The 21,435-nt window shown below is 42.1% G+C and overlaps 1 protein-coding gene across 1 annotated transcript in view; it reads right to left on the bottom strand.

The window, feature by feature from the left end:
• MAOB (monoamine oxidase B) overlaps positions 1–21,435 on the bottom strand; it is a 114,451-nt gene that overhangs the window by 26,520 nt on the left and 66,496 nt on the right. The window contains exons 4-5 of the mRNA XM_065915920.1: positions 3,234–3,338; positions 2,450–2,541 (exon numbers count right to left, since the gene is read on the bottom strand). Coding sequence (XP_065771992.1) covers positions 2,450–2,541; positions 3,234–3,338 — 197 coding nt within the window. The remainder of the gene's footprint in view (positions 1–2,449; positions 2,542–3,233; positions 3,339–21,435) is intronic.

A 21,435-nucleotide genomic window follows, 5' to 3' on the forward strand; every position in this document is an offset into this window, starting at 1 on the left:
CTCCCTGTCCATCACCAACTCCCAGAGTTTACCCAAACTCATCTCCATTGAGCCAGTGATGCCATCCAATCATCTCACCCTCTGTTGTCCCCTTCCCTTTATTTTATTTATTTTTAAAATATTTATTTGGCTACACCGGGTCTTAGTTGCAGCATGTGGGATCTAGTTCTCTGACCAGGTATCAAACCTGGGCCCCCTGCATTGGGAGAGCAGAGTCTTAGCCACTGGACCACCAGAGAAGTCCCAAGGGTTACTTCCTTTGAAACTAGGAAATGATATCATAGTTATCTTGCTTAGGAAAAATTTAAAAATTAGCTTGTGTTCATATAGTCCTAACATCTCAGAATGCAGTATTTTGTCAGCTAACAACCTGAAATATTCACTAACGGGAGGACAAGGCCAAGGACTATGACAGAAAAACTCAGATCTCTATGAGACCAAAGAAATATAATTAGTCTTATCTTCAATGAGCTTTAAGGCTCTCTGGAGAGTTCATGAATTTATTAAAAGCTTTCTATAACAGGAGTTATAAAATAAATGCAGGTAATAAATGCTCATTGTATTTTGAAAATCTCATGTATAAAATTTCAAACTTAATATTGCAATTTTATTACAAAAAAATACTTTGCATCACAAGCTACATTCTCAAAAAATGTGGTAAATCACATGTGTTAAAATGATGTAATTAATAATAGGCATGATTTCATGACAATAAAAGGGTTTTACTCTTTCAAAATTGGTTGCTTTCAAAGGCTGAAGACATAAGAGTAGTACATTTTCATCACAAACTATTATATAATAATAATGGCAATGACTAAAAACTGGAAGTAACTAAAATGTCTAATGATAATAGATAAACAACATTATGATATTCACTTTTCATGGAATAGTCTGCAACCATGAAATATGGTGTTTGATGAAGAATTTTAATTACTTGGACAAATGTTTGCATTGTAATATATGTTAAAAAAAAAGTTCTGATGGATGTCCTTTGCTTGCAGTGCATATACTGTTTTCTTTTTAGAAATGAGATCACACTGTACATACTTGGTTATAGCCTGCTTTCCTATTTGTTTAATAATACAAATTTTCCAAGCCATTAAATAGTCTTCTACAACAAAATTTTTAAAGATTTTAGGGTATTCCAATTTTCAGACAAAGCATAATTGATTTAACCAATCTTCAATTACAAGACCTTTAGCTTTTCCTTTTAAAAATAATGCTTTGAGGAAATTCCCTGGTGATCCAGTGGTGAGGACTCTGTGCTTCTACTGTCAAGGGCCTGGGTTTGATTCCTGTTCAGGGAACTAAGATCCTGCAAGCCATGTGACCAAAAGAATAATAATAATGCTTTGAATCTCCCTTTCTCTCTCCTTCTTTAAGCTAAATTTTTAAAGCTGAATTTGCATATGAAAAAGTATGTACATTTTATGTCTTTTGATTATTTCCATATCTCAGATTCAGATATCCCTAAAATCTTTTTTTTCACTTTTAGTTGCCAGAGCTCCAACTTCCCTCCCCAATGCCTAGAGGATGAAGCTATCAACTGCAGAGTCATATTCCCAACTAATGCTGTTTAGCATGGGCAAATACCCTCATTGCAATTCCATTTTCTTACTTTGCTTACCACAAATTCACCACATGCTTGAGATTTAATCCTATCCCTTTTTCCTGATGTCCAAGATCAATGAGGCCTCTCCATCTTGTCTGTCTATACAGCTTCCACAACTCTGCCAACTGCAATTTAATACTTGACTCATGCACACTTTATTTCAATGCTACCTATATCTCCCTAATGGGGGGTAGTCAGTCCAGTCATCCATGTTTCCTGGATACTTGTGAATGATCCAGAGAACTTCTCTAGAAGTTCCTCTTCAAAGCCTTAAAGAGTTGCATACCGTTTCATAGGTGTTTGAAATGTATATCCTGATACACTATCTCCATACCTGACCTTTAGCAAGGAGTACAAAACTATCTTTACTTCAACAGCTTGATAAATGAGATCTTTAAACTGTTCCTTTTTTTAAAAAAACACATAACACATTTATTTATTTTTATTCATTTATTTTGGCCATGCCTTGCAGGATCTTAGTTTCCCCCACCAGGGGTTAAAATCGTGCCCCCTGCACTGGAAGCACAGAGTCCTAACTGCCGGACCGCCAGAGAAGTCTCCCTTTAAGCTGTTCTAAATAAAAAAGATGGCACATTCTAGACTGTCCTGAGGACTTTATGGGGCAATATCACCTTTGTGATGCAAAACTATTTCAAAGAAGTAGGTTTGATGTATAGACACCTTTAGGACATGATCCCAATATTTTTCCGCCCTCCACTTGACCAACTGTGGTTTTAGACACAAAACAGCTCTTTATCTCAGAGCTGCTGAATGGAATTGCTAAATACATCTGAAAGTGGGTCACAGTCAATGCTTGGGCCTCATGGCAAGTCTTACTCTGTCCAGCAGATCTTGTCTAGCAACTCCTTCATTGTCATCAGGTCCCACTGTTCTGCAAGGGGTGCCTTCCATGGGGCATCACTGGGAATCTACATTCAGGTGATGATTCAGAGGGGAAAAAACAAATGCAATTTTCCATTTTAAATAACCATTTCAATAGTATTAAAAACTCTAACTTAAACAAAATTCCAAATTCCTTCAATAGTGGTTTTTATTGCACAATCTATTTCCTATTCCTATTCACTCAATTCATATTTAATTTATGCTAACCTTTCCTCTACTATAAATGGAGGCAATGCTGTAATCAGGCAGTTTCCAAATAACTACTAAGTTACTAATTTAGAGAGAACAATATAGAAATTCAATGCCTTAACAAAGATCAGTCAGTTGCACCAAATCATGTTTAAACTGGACCTTCAGGTGTGTTTACTCGGTCTGTGTTTACTTAGGAGATGCAGGTTTGGGCATGGTGATGACTCAAAGATCCAGAAATCTTATTTGCTATTTCTGAAGATATTCTAAATTAGAAACATTATCACAGGAAGGCTGAATGATATAAAATCTCCCCCCAACCATTGGTAGTATGCAAATAGGAGCCTGTTGGACATCTCATTCTTTCAAGGGTTAGAAACAAGTTCATTCATTCATCTCACAAATCTTTACTGTGAGTCACTGTGCTACACAATGTGCTAGGCATTGGTAACATGTTTCACCTTCTTTCAAGGAATAAACTTATCATGAAGAATACAAATGTCATCAAACAAGTTGGTGGAAGTTTTACCTCTCGTCCCATGTCATCCATTGTCCTCCAGAGGTTGTTATGATCTAGGTAGGCGATAGGATTCCACACAGATGGGAATGAGCCCCTGAAGGGGTAGGATTTGCCCTGTAAGATACAAGATATTTTTCAAAGGAAACATTTACTTCAATGGAAGAGTAGTTAAATATGTTAAGCTGTTAAATAGCTGTAAGCAAAATCATGTTATCAGTATGTGCATGCTAAGTCACTTCAGTAATGTCAGACTCTTTGCAACCCTATGGATTGTAGCCCTCCAGGTTCCTCTGTCCATGGGATTTTCCAGGCAAGAATACTGGAGTGGGTTGCCATATCCTCCTCCAGGGGATCTTCCCCACCCAGGGATCGAACCCAGGTCTCCTAAATCTCCTGCATTAGCAGGCAAGTTCTTAACCACTAGCACCACCTGGGAAGCCCCTTATCAGTTTGTGATAGACACTCAAATGTTTTAGTTCCTTGTGTTCTGAGAACTTCACTTTTCAGCATAAAGATTTCCAGCAGAATTTTCTGTTACTAAATAGATTTGGTGCCACACCCAGCACAACAGAGAAGCTTCTTTCTGAAACTGGAACTCTTACCATGTAAAATATAAATGCTAGTACAGAAGTGAGGTTACCTAATCTCATTTGCCAATGGTACTTACAAATATCTCAGAGCCAGGACATCCCTGCATGGTGGAGGGTCAGAAAATGGAAACTATAAGTATTACACAATTTAGAAGGGGAAGGAAAACCAATCGCAGGAATGCAAATATCTCTAGGGAGAGTCACAAAAGAGGGCCCAGCAAGTTTTTCCCAGGAACAGATACACTAGGTCAACACAGGAGTTCCCAAAGATCAAGGTCAAAGCAAAAAGAAGAGACAAGTTAGGGAGTTCCCTGGTGGTCCAGTTAGGACTCCTAACTTTCACTGTCATGGCCCCAGGTTCAATCCCTGGTTGGGGAACTAAGATCCTGCAAGCAGAGTACAGTCACACACACAATAAGAGATGACTTTAAGGCTCTCTTTGTGACATGTTTACACTACCTGGTGCTTCCAAGAGAGCAGGGATACCTCAACACAGAGATAAAAGGCATATATTAATATTTCTGCAAGGATCAATAATATGGCAGCATGTAAGACATCTCTGGGAAACTTAACTTGTTAATGCTGGAAGAAAACAACCATTAATCACTTTTGGTTGATTTGAAAACCTGAGTCAGAAGTTAGGCTGTGTATTCTGACATCATCTTGCAACCAAATTGGAGTAACTGAAGGTCCACAATCAACCCAAATCTCACAATAATCTCAGTCATTCAGCAAAGTTGCATCTCATACTGATTTTGTGCTCACAGAAATAATTTTAATTACAAACTCTATGGTCATATTGCTCTTTCTCCAACAAGGTCCTAAGGTTCTCAGGGAAGAGTTATCATATAGACTTACTTTTCTTCTTCTATTAGTCAAGATTCTCCAGACAAACAAAGCCAATTGAATGTGTGTGTGTGTGTGTGTGTGTGTGTGTGTGTGTGTGTGTGTATGCACACGCATGGGAGTGATGAGAGAGAGATTAATTTAATTTAAGGAATTGGCTCAAGCAACTGTAGAGGCTTGGCAACTCCGTAATCTACAGGGCAGGCTGGCTGGCTGGAAACTCAGGGAAGAGTTGCAGTTCAAGTCCAAAGACCATCTGCTAGCAGAATTCCCTCTTCCTTGGGGAACCTCAGTGTTTTTCTGTTAAGGCCTTTAACTGATTGGATGAGGTCCACTCACACTATGGAGGGGAATCTGCTTTATTCCAAGTCTAATTTAAATGATAATTTCGTCTAGAAAAATACCTGCACAAAAGCATCCAGAAGAGTGTTTGATCAAAGATGTGGGTATTGTGGCCTAGCCAAGTTGACACATAAAATTAACTACTACACATTTCAGCCGGCAAAGAATCTTTCTGCAGTGCATGAGACCCTGGTTGGATCCCAGGATCGGGAAGATCCCCTGGCAAAGGGAATGGCTACCCACTTCAGTATTGCCTGGAGAATTGCATGGACAGAGGATACAGTCCAGGGGGTCACAAAGAGTGGGACACAACTGAGTAACACTTTCACAAGGTATAATTCACATACAATGAAACTATTTTAAATGAACCATTTGGGAAGTTTTTGACACATTGTACCTGTGTAACCATCATCACAATCAAGATATAAAACATTTCCATCACACCAGAAAGTTCTCTCCTACCCCTTCCCAGTCAATTCCTATTCCCTTTCTGCCCCCAGACAACCACTGATCAGTTTTTCATCACTATAGATTGGTTTTGCCTGTTCTAGAATTTTTTTTTTTCACAAATGGAATCATGCAGTATGTATGATTCCACCTTTATCTGCCTTCTTTTGCTCAACATGGTGTTCTTCAGGCTCATCCATGCTGCAATGGTCCCTTTTGATTGCTGAGTGTTTCACTGTATGGATGCACTATGGTTTGTTAATCCATTCCTCTGCTGATGATTGTTTCCAGTTTTGATTCATTGTGAATAAAGCTATTATGAACACCTTTGTACAGGTCTTTTTGTCACACACACATATGTATTTTTTTTCTCTTGAATAAATGCCTAGGAGCGGAATGGCTGAGTTGCATGGTAGCTGTACATTGAACTTTTCAAGTTTAACAGTTTCCCAAAGTGATTCTACCACTTTACATTCTCACCAGAAATGTACAAGAGTTGTACTTGCCCCAAAGTCTGATCAACACTTGGCTGACTTTTATGCTTTAAGTACCCCCTTTGATTTTAGAATATTAGACTTATGGAGAAATTGCAGAGACAGTACAGAAAGTGTCCTTATACCTTTTGACTAGTTTTCCCTAATGCTAATATTGTACATTACCACTGTACATTTCTGAAAACTTGGATCCACAGGATCATTTGTTGCAAAGGACATGTGGGTCCCACCCCAGCACTGCCTCTCCAAAGTTGATTGACATGGAACAAGTAAGTTGCTTGATCTCATTAGGCCCCATATATCAATCTTTCCAACTTGACAACTCTTGGCCCCATCATCTTCCTCTGGGAAGTATGTCCAGATTACCATAAACAGCTGGGTTGGGGGCCTTCTCCATGTCCCAGAGCTCTCCTGACACTAACTACACTGCACCAGTGTCATGCATTTACCACTCTGTGTTACCCACTGGACTCTAAGCTACAAGATCACACACTCTGGAGCCAATCTTATGATCAAGTCACATCTCTGCCACTCACTAGCGGTGTTCAGCTGCTTAAGCTCTCTGTCCTCAGTTTATCCATGTGTAAAATGGGATGACAGTCACTACCTCATAGATGTACTGGAAAGATGAAGTGAGATGACTCACGTGAGTCACTCTGACAACAGGCATATTGTCAGTTCTCAACAAACAATGTTGCTGTTATTCCTGCAGCAGTTACCACTGCTCTAATTATTATTTTTGCATGTCTAGGACCTGTGGGCATAGATTGCTGGCACACAGTAAGTTCAGAATAAATGTTGGATATCATCTCAGGTGTGTGACCTTGAACTTACTTTTTTGACACACAATGTCCTAAATTCTAAGAAAGATCTTTGGTCTTAGTCCCTTTGGGCTGCTCTAACAACAACAACTCCCCCCCCCCCCAAAAAAAAAAACCAATACACTGGGTTTTTATGAATAACAGAAACTTATTTCTCAAAGTTCTGGAGGTTGGGAAGTTCAAGGTCAAGACACTGGCAGATGTGGTGTCTGGTGAGGACCAAATTCCTGGTTTACAGATGATCATCTTCCTGCTGTATCATCACATATTAGAAGAGACAAGGGTGCTCTCTAGGTCTCTTTATAAGGGCACTAATCTCATTCATGAGGCCTTTGCCCTTATGACCTAATCACCTCTCAAAGGCTCTGTCTTCTAATACTATCTCACTGCGGGTTAGGATTTCAGTATATGAATTGGAGGGAGGGCACAAACATTTGGTTTACAGCCCGTTTCCTATGCTATTATTAACTTCCTTGCTTTTTTTTGTGATTTATTTTTTTAAATTTTTTTTATGCTATTGATTTTTTTTTCATTTATTTTTATTAGTTGGAGGCTAATTACTGCTTTTAAGTTCCCTCCCTGGGCCCCTGCAGCTCCCCACCATCAATCTTTGTCCCCCTTTCCACCACACCCCAGAGATGCACTTATAAAAGGAGGTGAGAGAGAGAACTTCCGCAGTAAAGAAACAGGTCAGGCTACCTTGCAAAGACAGAGTACACCCAAGGCTGGCACTCGAAGACCTCTCCCTGGACTCTTTGGGCCTTCTGCCCACAGACAAAGGAGATCAGAAAGAGATAAAATCACAAGCAGGTTGAAAAATCACTCCTTAAATGGGAAGAACAGCCCATTTTTGCTGCAAAAACCTTTAGGACCAAGAATCAGTTCAATTCAGTTCAGTCACTCAGTCGTATATGACTCTTTGCAACCCCGTGGACTGCAGCACGCCAGGCCTCCCTGTCCATCACCAACTCCCAGAGTTTACTCAAACTCATGTCCATTGAGTTGGTGATGACATCCAACCATGTTATCCTCTATCGTCCCCTTCTCCTCCTGCCCTCAACCTTTCCTAGCATCAGGGTCTTTTCAAATGAGTCAGTTCTTCACATCAAGTGGCCAAAGTACTGGAGTTTCAGCTTCAAAATCAGTCCTTCCAATGAACATTCAGGACTGATTTCCTTTAGGATGGACTGGTTAAGAGTCTTCTCCAACACCACAGTTCAAAAGCATCAATTCTTCGGTGCTCAGAGTCCAACTCTCACATCCATATATGACTACCGGAAAAACCATAGATTTGACTAGATGGACCTTTGTTGGCAAAGTAATGTCTCTGCTTTTTAATACGCTGTCTAGTTTGGTCATAACTTTTCTTCCAAGGAGCAAGCATCTTTTTATTTCATGGTTGCAGTCACCATCTGCAGTGACTTTGGAGCCCAAGAAAATAAAGTCTGCCACTGTTTCCATTGTTTCTCCATCTATTTGCCATGAAGTGATGGAACCAGATGCCATGATCTTTGTTTTCTGAATGTTGAGCTTTAAGCCAACTTTTTCACTCTCCTCTTTCACTTTCATCAGAGGCTCTTTAGTTCTTCTTCACTTTCTACCATAAGAGTTATGTCATTTGTATATCTGAGGTTATTGATATATCTCCCAGCAATCTTGATTCCAGCTTGTGCTTCATCCAGGCCAGCGTTTCTCATGATGTACTCTGCATATAAGTTAAATAAGCAGGGTGACAATATACAGCCTTGATGTACTCCTTTTCCTATTTGGAACCAGTCTGTTGTTCCATGCTCCAGGACCAAGAATGGAGGGGAAGAAATTAGTAATCAGACAGACAATTAGCTTATTCAGTGCTTTGAGTGTGCTTGTTTTCACAAACACTTTGGTTCTGCGAGAAATCACCAGCAGATGACTTGAAGAAGCATGTGAGCCCAGCAGATTTGATTAATTGGTGTCTGCTCTGTCACTGCCAAGGTCTGCACCAACAGCCACAGCAGCTCCTCGGAACATAAGAGTAATGGCTTCAGAAACTGGGAACTTCCAACGGATGCATGTGGTTTGGCCCAGGAAAAGGTGAAGAACACCTTTTGGGTGAGGGCAGAGTTACCATGACCTGCACAGAGAGCCCCATCCAACAACAGTGACCTATTTCTCCTTTCTGGTTAACCTTCAACCCATTGTGAAATGGGTACCTCTCCACCATCCCTCCCTCCTTTCTCAAGGATAACACCTTTGTACAGCACACATCATATGGAAAGGATATGACGGAGGTGGGGGAGTGGCTTCCAAGACTGCACTTGATAGATGCCAGCTTAGCAGCCCAGTTGAGACGTCACCCCCACTAAAGGCCAAGCATTCAACTGGGTCCTAAACACAGTGGGGACTGCACCAACAGCAATCATTCCAGCAACGTGATGGGGTCAGAGATCAGCTGTCAAAGCCCTCCTAAATCAGAAATGCTCTTAGATAGGGGGTGTGTTCAGAACTCTAAAGCCAAAACCAAAGTGAGAAGTGACCACCACAAAGAGCTCTGTGTGAGTAAATGGAAACCAAACAATGTATAAAGATCACCATGATGAAGAAGAATAAAACACTTTACCCTTTTTATGTGCTCATTTACTGACAGTGCTGGGTGTCTTACATCCAAGCAAGTAGCACCTTAGCTAAGTTTATAAAAGCGATTACATCTTTTAGTGTCTTTGGGGTACTGTTTCCAAGACCCACAGCAGACACCCAAATCCATGAATTCTCAAGTCCCAGGGCTGACCCTCTGTATCTGTGAGTTCTATATCCATGGATTCAACCAACCACGATCATAAATATAATACACGATTTGTGGTTGGTTGAATCTGCAAACATGGAGAGCCAACTGTATTGTTGTATAAAATTACAGAAATCTTATGATAAATCCAGGAAATAATTATTATTAGAGCCGTAAAAACTCAAGTCTTCAAGCTTCAGGGGATAAGTAGGGGAAGCAGGAAAATATCTAAATTTATTTGACATGACCAAAGATACTGCAAGACTTTTGTGCCTCAGATTTGGCTTTTGTAGAAACATTCCAGTGATTATTACTATTTAGAATATTGTCCAGGGAGGCCTGTCTCATCTGAGGAAATCATGGGAAGATATCAGAGTAAGTTCTCAGCTCAAGGACAAAGCAACATATCACACAGATTGAATGCCAAATGTAGATAGGAGAATCCAGCTATTTCCTCTGCAAGATGGGAAAGATGCACAAAAATGAAAATCAATGCCACTCACTCATGTGTTTGCTTTAGAAAACATCATTTTTTCCCGTAAAACTATGTTAACTTGTCATAGGGGTATTATTGTTACTTTAGGTGAATTGGGCTTCCCTGGTGGCTCAGCTGGTAAAGAATCCACCTGCAATGCGGGAGACCCGGGTTCAGTCCCTGGGTTGGGAAGATCTCCTGGAGAAGGGAAAGGATACCCACTCTAGTATTCTGGCCTGGAGAATTCCATGGCCTGTATAGTCTAGTGGACTATATATGGTCTAGTCAAATGGACTATATATAGTCTAGTCAAAGCTATGGTCTTTCCAGTAGTCATGTATGGATGTGAGAGTTGGACTATAAAGAAAATTGAGCACCGAAGAATTGATGCTTTTGAACTGTGGTGTTGGAGAAGACTCTTGAGAGTCCCTTGGACTGCAAGGAGATCCAACAAGTCCCTCCTAAAGAAAATCAGTCCTGAATATTCATTGGAAGGACTGATGCTAAAGCTGAAACTCCAATACTTTGGCCACCTGATGTGAAGACTCATTAGAAAAGACCCTGATGCTGGGAAAGATTGAAGGCAGGAGAAGAAGGGGATGACAGAGGATGAGATGGTTGGATGGCATCACCAACTCCATAGACATGAGTTTAAGCAAGCTCTGGAAGTTGGTGATGGACAGGGAAGCCTGGTGTGCTGCAGTCCATGGGGTCACAAATAGTTGGACACGACTGAGCAACTTTCACTTTCACTTTAGGTGAATTAATAGATATTGTTTAAAACTCTCAGTTTTGATTCCTAATATGGAACATACAAACAGATGGAGTCATTTGAGCCAAAGTTACTTGAAGTTCTCAGTAATTTTCAAGAATGTAAGTCTGAGAAGGCCTGAAACAGAAGCACAGGAGGAGGGATGCAGGGTGGCTTTAAAAGACCAAAGAATGCGTTCAAAACAGTCTCTGAAACTTGATAGCTGTGTGACTACAGGCAAGTTGCTCAACATTTGTGTACTCCTATCTTTAGATTTGGAATAATGGTACCCATCTCACAGGGGTATTGTAAGAATTAAACCAAGTGATACATAGCAAATGGGATGCACTCACTAAATGGATGGTGTTGACGGTTTTAGGATCGTGAGGCATGCCCTGTCATTTATACAACCACTTCTTACCCATAAATCCATGTTTATCAATTAGTCTCCTTTGGGTAAATTCCTAGAATCAGAAAACCTGGCTCGGAGATTGATGAGTGACATTTTAAAGGAAACTTGCAGACAACCAGCAACCAACTTGATTATCCCATGGCCTTATTTTGTAGACTTTGAGCCATGCAAGCCAGTGAAAACACCTGAAATCTGCCTTCTCGGCCCGTAATGAGATGGGCTGGCTTGGCAGGCACATTCATCACTAACGACAGCGACAATCCTGATGTTCCAGGTGTTCTCGCCCTTCTCCTGACCCTCCTTCTCTGGAGGCAAAGACTGCCCACCCTGAATTTGGTCCCATATGGGATGCCCTTTTGCCATCTTATTTCCCACATTGATGCAAAGAACTGACTCATTGGAAAAGACCCTGATGCTGGAAAAGATTGAAGGCAGGAGGAGAAGGGGACGACAGAGGATGAGATGGTTGAATGGCATCACCGACTCAATGGACATGAGTTTGAGCAAGCTTCAGGAGATGGTGTTGGACAGGGAGGCCTGGTGTGCTGCAGTCCATGTGGTCGCAAAGAGTCAGACACGACTGAGTGAATGAACTGAACTTCCCATGCTGACCCCAGTCTCTGCAGTAAGGACAGGTGAGCCCAAGCTACTTCCAGTTCTCAGTAATCTTCAAGAATGAAAAAAGTCTGAGAAGGGCTGGAATACAACCACAGGAGAAGGGATACAGGGTGACTTTTAAAAGACCAAACAACAGATTCAAAACAGATTCCTTCTCAGTATCTCCTCTGCTCTTCATGGAAATCTTGCCTTACTCACGGCTGGGAGCCAGAGCCAGCCACCCAGCCCCTCTAGAACTCAATCATTTTTACAGCTCTTGGTAAGGACTCCAATCGAGTCACAGACAAAACAGGAGGAGGACTGAGCTTAACTTTTGATCTATATTTCCAGTTTGGAAGAAAAGAAATTTAATCTACCCCATGGGGGAGGAGGGCAGGAAGCTCTACTTGGGCAAATGGCTTTCTTGCTCTGTTAATGTGTTCTCTTCTAAGTGCTTGGAGCCTGGCATCAGCACTGTGTTCTGATTGCATCATCACATGGGTGAAGCTGGAGGGAGGCACAGACAACAATGACACTTAGTACAGGAAAGGCCTGGAGAGGTTAGGTAACTGTTGACTGAAACCACTCGCCTTGGCCAGGCCAGCCTGACTTTCTCACAACAGGAGGTCTTGATAAGGAATAGAATGCTACTTCCAAAAAATAACCAGGAGAATCTGGGAGGTGTCGAAAGAGGGAGGGTCAAGGCTATGGTTTTTCCAGCAGTCATGTATGAATGTGAGAGTTGGACTATAAAGAAAGCTGAGCACAGAAGAATTGATGCTTTTGAACTGTGGTGTTGGAGAAGACTCTTGAGAGTCCCTTGGACTGCAAGGAGATCCAACCAGTCCATCCTAAAGGAGATCAGCCCTGGGTGTTCATTGGAAGGACTGATGTTGAAGCTGAAACTCCAATACTTTGGCCACCTCATGCGAAGAGCTGACTCATTGGAAAAGACCCTGATGCTGGGAGGGATTGGGGGCAGGAGGAGAAGGGGACGACAGAGGATGAGATGGTTGGATGGCATCACTGACTCAATGGGCATGGGATTGGGTGGACTCTGGGAGTTGCTGATGGACAGGGAGGCCTGGTGTGCTGTGGTTCCTGGGGTTGCAAAGAGTCGGACATGTCTGAGTGACTGAACTGAACTGAACTGAAAGAGGGAGGAGATGAGCAACCTCCCAGACATCCTCATGTTGGAATCCATCTTGGCTGAGAGATGTACACCACCAGAAAGGACCTTGAGTCAGACCAAGCAAGGTGACTGGTTAGAGACAACCCAGAAAGCTAACATCATCACCATAAAACCTGAGACTGCGATCTACATGACAGAGCAGTTCTCCTGGGTTCCCTTACCCTCCTGCTCTCCTCCTGGGCACGCCTTCCCAATAAAGCTCTCACTTTGTCAGCACGTGTATCTCTTCAGGCAATCCATTTCAGTGTGTTAGATAGGAGCTTACTCTTGGGCCCTTGAAGGGTCCCTCTTCCTGCAACAGAACTGTCCATGTAGGGAGAAATAGGGAAGGTGATTGTGGTAGTGGCTGAGACATTAGGCAAAGCTCTACAGGAATTATAATAACAAACATTAACAGCAACAACTGAGAGTGAATGTTTACCCCATTTGGGCCTTGTTCTGTATACTTTGCATGTATTAATTCATTAACCTTCACAGCCATCCTTTCAGATGGAGAAGCTGAGACACAGAGAGGTAAAATAATTATCAAAGTCTCACAACTACTAAGTGGCAACAGGATTGAAATTCAGACATTCAAAAGCCAATGCTCTTGATCATGAAACTTTCCAGCCTTTAATTATAATTATTGAATACCATTTGCCAGACACTAGGTTAATGGTTTTACTTAAATTAATTCTCACAACAACCCAGTGAGTAAATTGCTAATTGTATGTTTCACTGTACAGATGCGTTCTGAAGCACACAGAGGTTGAGTGATATGTTCAAAGGTCACACAGCTTGCACGCAAGTAGAACAGAATTTAACCTCAGGTTTGTACATTTAGAGCTCAAGCACTTACTTAGATCTCTGCTCTGTGAGTCGCTGCTCAAGAAGGTCTCTGGAAGATATTTAGATTCAGGAACCACTTGAGATTCTTACAAACCAGGTGTAAGCTAATGATGGGTTCAGTAACCTGCCAGATCTTCTCTGTTACTCTCCAGGCAAAGACCAGTCCACCCCCCTCTTCGGATGACTTCCATGCCAGTTCATTAGCTCACAGATACTTCTTTTTCTTTCTTTATTTCTTTTTTTGGGGTGTGAAACAAGACACAGACATAAAGAACAGACTTTTAGACTTTTGAACTCGGAGAAGGAGAGGGTGGGATGATTTGAGAGAATGGCATTGAAACATATATATTACCATATGTAAAATAGATAACCAGTTGCTAGTTTGATGCATGAAGCAGGGCACCCAAAGCTGGTGCTCTGTGACAACCTAGAGGGATGGGGTGGGAGGGAGCTGGGAGGGGGTTTCAGGATGGAGGGGACATATGTATACCTATGGTCGATTCATGTCGATGTATGGCAAAAACCATCACATTTTTGTGAATAATTATCCTCCAATCAAAATAAATAGATAAATTTTTTTGAAAAAGAAATTTTAAAATTACATAGGTCAACAAATATTTCTTGACCACCTCCTAAGCACCTATTCCAGGCTCTGGGGGCACAGTACTGAGTGACAACAGATAAAAGTCTCTGCTCTCCTGGGAGCTTGCACTGTAATAGACTGAAACAAAATAAACAAAGCAGAGGCTAAAAACATAAAGAAGAAAATCATGTGGCATATTAAAAGATGATAAGCGCTGTGAAGGAAGTGCTGCTGGGTGCTCCGTGGTGACCTAGAGGAGTGCAATGGGGGATGTGGGTGGGAGGGAGGTCCAAGATGGAGGGGATATATGTATACATATAACTAATTCACTTCATTGTATAGCAGGAACTAATGCAACATGGTAAAGTAATTACACTCTAATTAAAAGCAGAAAGAAAAAGAGAGTAGGAAAGGCAAAGAGGGAGTGTTGGTGGTTTGGGGTTGATTGTAATTTAAATAAGGTGGTCAGGGAAGGCCTCAGTGAGAAGGTACTGTTTGAAGGAAAACACGAGAAGAGGGAACCATGTGACTCTCTGTGGTGGGGCAAGAGAGGAAAGAGTGCTTTAGTTAGAGGCCCCGGCAAGCATCCTGAGATGAAACAGATGCACAAAGAACAGAAAGGAGGTCTGTTTCATCCTCTTTCTTCTGCTCACTGGAATAATCCAGGCTGGAAGGAGGTGGTTGCTGAGGAGAGGCCTTCATGCTCTGATCTCTGCAGGACAACCTCACCCCTGCATCATGGCTCCATGTGCCCTCAAATGTTCCTTTGCTTCTGAGTTCTGGCCGTGCAAAGCTTAAACTACTTTCTACACCCAGCTCAAGACTCACTTTCTTCAGGAAGCCTTCCAAAAATTCACTTCACCCCCCATTACTGTTCAAAACATAAAGTTCACTCCACTTTGAATTCTTACCATAGCAACTTATATTAATATTTGCCCATGTCAGCTCGACATTATTCTCTAGGTGTTCCATGTGATTTTGTCTTCTTTCCCCAGCTACTCAAGGAAAAGAATCAATCATTTACCTCCTCCCATGATGCTTTTGAACTGTGGTGCTGGAGAAGACTCTTGAGAGTCCCTTGGACTGCAAGGAGATCCAACCAGTCAATCCTAAAGAAAATCAGTCCTGAATATTCATTGGAAGGACTGATGCTGAAGCTGAAACTGCAGTACTTTGGCCACCTGATGTGAAGAACTGACTCATTGGAAAAGACCCTGATGCTGGGAAAGATTGAAGGCAGGAGGAGAACAGGACAACAGAAGATGAGATGGTTGGATGGCATCACCGACTTGATGGACGTTAGTTTATTTATTTTTTTTTAACATTTATTTATTTATTTTTCATTTATTTTTATTAGTTGGAGGCTAATTACTTTAAAATATTGTAGTGGTTTTTGCCATACATTGACATGAATCAGCCATGGATTTACATGTGTTCCCCATCCCGATCCCCCCTCCTGCCTCCCTCCCCATCCCATCCCTCTGGGTCTTCCCAGTGCACCAGCCCTGAGCACTTGTCTCATGCATCCAACCTGGGCTGGTGGTCTGTTTCACCCTTGATGGTATACTTGTTTCAATGCTATTCTCTCAGAACATCCCACCCTCGCTTTCTCCCACAGAGTCCAAAAGTTTGTTCTGTACATCTGTGTCTCTTTTTCTGTTTTGCATATTGGGTTATCATTACCATCTTTTTAAATTCCATATATATACATTAGTATACTGTATTGGTCTTTATCTTTCTGGCTTACTTCACTCTGTATAATGGGCTCCAGTTTCATCCATCTCATTAGAACTGATTCAAATGAATTCTTTTTAATGGCTGAGTAATATTCCATTGTGTATATGTACCATAGCTTCCTTATCCATTCGTCTGCTGATGGGCATCCAGATTGCTTCCATGTCCTGGCAATTATAAACAGTGCTGCAATGAGCATTGGGGTGCACGTGACTCTTTCAGATCTAGTTTCCTCGGTGTGTATGCCCAGGAGTGGGATTGCTGGGTCATATGGCAGTTCTATTTCCAGTTTTTTAAGGAATCTCCACACTGTTCTCCATAGTGACTGTACTAGTTTGCATTCTCACCAACAGTGTAACAGTTCCCTTTTCTCCACACCCTCTCCAGCATTTATTGCTTGTAGACTTTTGGATAGCAGCCATCCTGACTGACGTGTAATGGTACCTCGTTGTGGTTTTGATTTGCATTTCTCTGATAATGAGTGATGTTGAGCATCTTTTCATGTGTTTGTTAGCCATCTGTATGTCTTCTTTGGAGAAATGTCTGTTTAGTTCTTTGGCCCATTTTTTAATTGGGTCATTTATTTTTCTGGAATTGAGCTGCAGGGGCTGCTTGTATATTTTTGAGATTAATCCTTTGTTGCTTCATTTGCTATTATTTTCTCCCATTCTGAGGGCTATCTTTTCACCTTGCTTATAGTTTCCTTTGTTGTGCAAAAGCTTTTAAGTTTCATTAGGTCCTATTTGTTTATTTTTGCTTTTATTTCCAATATTATGGGAGGTGGGTCATAGAGGATCCTGTTGTGATTTATGTCGGAGAGTGTTTTGCCTATGTTCTCCTCTAGGAGTTTTATAGTTTCTGGTCTTACATTTAGATCTTTAATCCATTTTGAGTTTATTTTTGTGTATGATGTTAGAAGGTGTTCTAGTTTCATTCTTTTACAAGTGGTTGACCAGTTTTCCCAGCACCACTTGTTAAAGAGGTTGTCTTTTTTACATTGTATACCTTTGCCTCCTTTGTGATGGACGTTAATTTAAACAAATTCCAGGAGGTTGTAAAGGACAGGGAAGCCTGGTGTGCTGCAGTCCATAGGGTCTCAAAGAGTCAGACACGACTGAGTGACTAAATTGACTGACTGATAATGCTTAAGGGTGATGTATATTTGACTGGTGTTTGACAATTGTTGGATAATGGGATGATTGGATGGATGGATAGATGATTGATTGGATGAATAGTGCTACAGACTGAATATTTGTTTCCCTCTCAAATTTGTATGTTGAAGCCTAACCACCCCCCACCCCGCCCCGTGATGGTATGTGAAGGTGGGGGTCTTTGGGAGATGGTTATGAGGGCTTCATTCTCATGAATGAGATCAGCGCCCTTATAAAAGAACGTCTGGAAGCTTCTGCCAAGCAAGGACACAGCGAGCAGACACCATCACCAGATCTGCCAGTGACCTTGATCTTTTACTTCCCGGCCTCCAGAACTGGGAGAAATAAATTTCTGTTGTTTATAAGCCATCCAGTCTATGGTATTTTGTTATAGCAACCCAAATGGATGAAGGCAAATAGTTTTAAAATAAGTAGAGGAATTCTTCACCGTCTGAAACAGAAGAGCGACTGAATGCTTTCTAAACACCATGAAACTTAATATCTTCTGAAAAAAAACTTAAAGTGTTTCAACTGGGAAACTGAAAATTGTAATTTTTCCCCCCACCAAAACTTTATCAGTATCTTTGTTCTCTCTACTTTCCTAATCTTTTCTAAATACACCTGCTGATGGAGATGGAGACCTCCACAGGAAATAGTTCCCAAGATAAGCCCATACATTTACCTCAAAGAATAAGAGTGTATTGAGAAGGATGCAGAATTTTGTGCCCCTAATCCTCTGCTACTTGTATTAGCCATTTCCAGCTGTATCACATTGCAAACCATCAGCACACATCACTGATGTCAAGAGGTTGTTTCCAAAGCAGAGTAAGGCCCACAGCTAAAATCTATCTTCCTGAGCCTTTTTTTCCACTCCTTCAGTTAGTAGACACGTGTTTATTTGATCAAATTAGCACAGACACCTAAAATACCCCAATAAATATCATCTCTTTTTTTACGGCATGAAATTTTGAACATTGCCAGCACACTGCCTGACATCCGCCAGCACTAGCAAAATGCCAGAGTGCTTTGGCCTTCCATAATGTGCTTTTCAAAAATAGAGACAGCTACCCAGCAGTTTTAGTTTTCCCAAGAGGAATCTTGGCTCAAATAAACACTACGTGTACCATTACAGTGTTAAGGATTACAAGAAAGCCAACAATTTGAAGCTGTGGTCCCTGCCCTTCTCTGGGACAAGGGTCCCCCTGAAGCTCTGTAGAAAACCATGTAATCTCTCCAGTAAAGCACACACATACAAACAATTCTGTATATAAAACCAGAGTATAACTGAAACTTAACTTGAGCCCTTTCTCAAGAGTCACGAATTTGAGGTTGAGAAAGTTTGATGACAACACTGAGTGTTGGTGAAATTAAGAAGCAACCAGAACTGCCATGCCCTGATAATGATGGTGCAACATAGTATAACCACTTTGGAAAACTCTTTGGCAGTATCTACTAAAGATGCTTATGCACACAGTTTATGACTCACTTCCAGGTAAACACGCAAGAAAATGGTCCCCAAGCACCTACACAAGAATGTGAAATGTCCACGAACACTTGTGTATTGACCCATTTTACAGAGGAGGAGAGTGAGTCTTAGGATAAACAACTTCCCCAGGATCACCCAGCTAATGAGAGGGGTTCAAGTTTAGCCATGTTTAAAATCAAGCTGTTTAAAATCAAGCTGGTTCCCCACTTCATGCCACCTCTCATGATGCAGCAGTGTTGCAGGGAGAAAGCTAATTCTGACTCCAAGTTGGAAACAGTTTCTTTGACTTGCTTTTCGTTGCTCTTGTTATTATAATCATACTTAATGGCTTCCCTGGAGAACCCTGACCCTCTGCTTGACTGTGAACTAAAGGGTCTTTGCTCAGCTCCTGGAGAGATAGCTTGTCCCTGTCCACCTGTGAAAAGAAGAGATTAACACACCCCTTCCAAAGGCTGCTCCTTTGGAGATGTTTTGCAAGGCTGAAGACCCTTTCACTTTACTTCCCCACTGCCTTTCCCACTCTATTCTGCCTTTTTACTTTAGTTACTTATTGCTTCTTTCCCTCTGATCTATAAAAGAACCTGGCATCCGGACCCCAATAAGATGGTGATTTTGAGGCACTAGCCTGCCATCTTCTCAGTCTGCTGGCTCCCCAATTAAAGTCTCTTTTTGCCTCAACACCTCATCTCTCGGATTCATTGGCCTGTCATGCAGCAAGCAAAGTGAGCTTGGACTCGGTAACAGCAGGAGATCCAAGATCTGGATGGTCACAAGGGCATAAACAACAGCAGGCACCAATGTGGCCCACCTCATTGTCATTCCACTCTGCTTAAATGTGTTTGTGACTTTTAAAGTCCCAAGCAAAGGATAACTATCAAATTAGAACTGAGACTATATTTAGCTAAATGATGAAGAGAATTAAGATCATTTTACTGATACACTTGGATGTTGCTGTGCTTAGTCGCTCAGTCGTGTCCAACTCTTTGAGACCCCATGGACTGTAGCCCACAGGCTCCTCTGCCCATGGGGATTCTCTAGGCAAGAATACTGAGAGGGTTGCCATGCTCTTCTCCAGGGGATCTTCCCAACCCAGTGATCGAACCCAGGTCTCCCGCATTGCACTTAGATTCTTTACCATCTGAGCCACCAGGGAAGCCTAATGATAGGCTTGGATACGCCCAGAAAAAAAATCTCTAGGCATCATATTTTTAAGTGCTAAGAACATTAGGACAATTTATTTCAATCACTGACAGCATACTGACCACAGATATGAGACAAGCACCATGTGACCCTCTGAAGACACAGAAATGAAATAAGACACAATCCCAGGCTCAACGAGCTTCAAAGTCTAGTTGGAGAGCAGGTCCATGGAAACAGTTACAGCACCATAATTACAACATGGCACATGGTTGACTTCATGGTGTCACTTGGCTACATGGCTGTAAAGGGAGCTTTGCAGAGTGCAGTCAGCAGGATTCATGAGGTCATCTGCCTGCATGCATGCTCAGTTGCTTCAGTCATGTCAACTCTTTGCCACTCCATAGACTGAAGCCCGCCAGGCTCCTCTGCCCATGGGAATTCTCCAGGCAAGAATAGTGGAGTGGGTTGCCATGCCCTCCTCCAGGGGATCTTCCTGACCCAGAGATCGAAACTGCGTCTCCTGCCTCTCCTGTACTGCACGCAGATTCTTTACCCCTGAGCCACAAAGGAAGCACTGTGACTGCACCTATCTTACCCCAAACACCCCTATGCATATCCATCTAGAGTCATTCTGTTAGCCAGGGGGCTAAGTCTACAAAAGCTCCAATAAGTAAAACTTGGTCTAGAACTACATAAGAGCAGAGTGGTCTACCCAAATGGTCAATATGGTGGATGCTGATGAGCTTGCCCATCTCCCCACCCAGAAGTAAGGGTCTTATTTCTTTACCTGCTAAGAGTGTTCCCGATAGGCAGCCCTTGGCTCTTAGCCTCCTTCAGAGATGACCCCAGCTGCAGAAAAAACCACTTTACCCAAGGTCATGTTTCCTTCTCTGAGCAACGCACTTCCAGTGACTGATTGATGAGGTCTTGTCCTCCTGCCCCGGTCAGGACAGCTCTGAAGTGTCACCCCATCTTCAGAGTTCCTTGCAGGGTGGGCTGAGGATTCCACTGAAAATATATCACAGTTTGACTTCTCCCTCTGCTGCGTCCTGCCTCTTTCCCCTTCCATCCACAGCTGTTGATGCCCAGAGCAGGCCCCAATAACCCTCCAGCATGCTATAGACATTACTTTGCCAACAAAGGTCCATCTAGTCAAGGCTATGGTTTTTTCAGTAGTCATGTATGGATGTGAGAGTTGGACTATAAAGAAAGCTGAGCGTCGAAGAACTGATTCTTTTGAACTGTGGTGTTGGAGAAGACTCTTGAGAGTCCCTTGAACTGCAAGGAGATCCAACCAGTCCATCCTAAAGGAAATTCGTCCTGAATGTTCATTGGAAGGGCAGATGTTGAAGCTGAAACTCCAGTACTTTGGCCACCTGATGTGAAGAGCTGACTCATTTGAAAAGCCCCTGATGCTGGGAAAGATTGAAGGCGGGAGGAGAAGGGGACGAGAGATGATGCGATGGCTGGATGGCATCACCGACTCAATGGACATGAGTTTGAGTAAACTCCAGGAGTTGGTGATTGACAGGGATGCCTGGCATGCTACAGTCCATGGGGT

The sequence above is a fragment of the Muntiacus reevesi genome, chromosome X, assembly GCF_963930625.1.
Source record: "Muntiacus reevesi chromosome X, mMunRee1.1, whole genome shotgun sequence".
NCBI classification, from domain to species: Eukaryota; Metazoa; Chordata; class Mammalia; order Artiodactyla; family Cervidae; genus Muntiacus; species Muntiacus reevesi.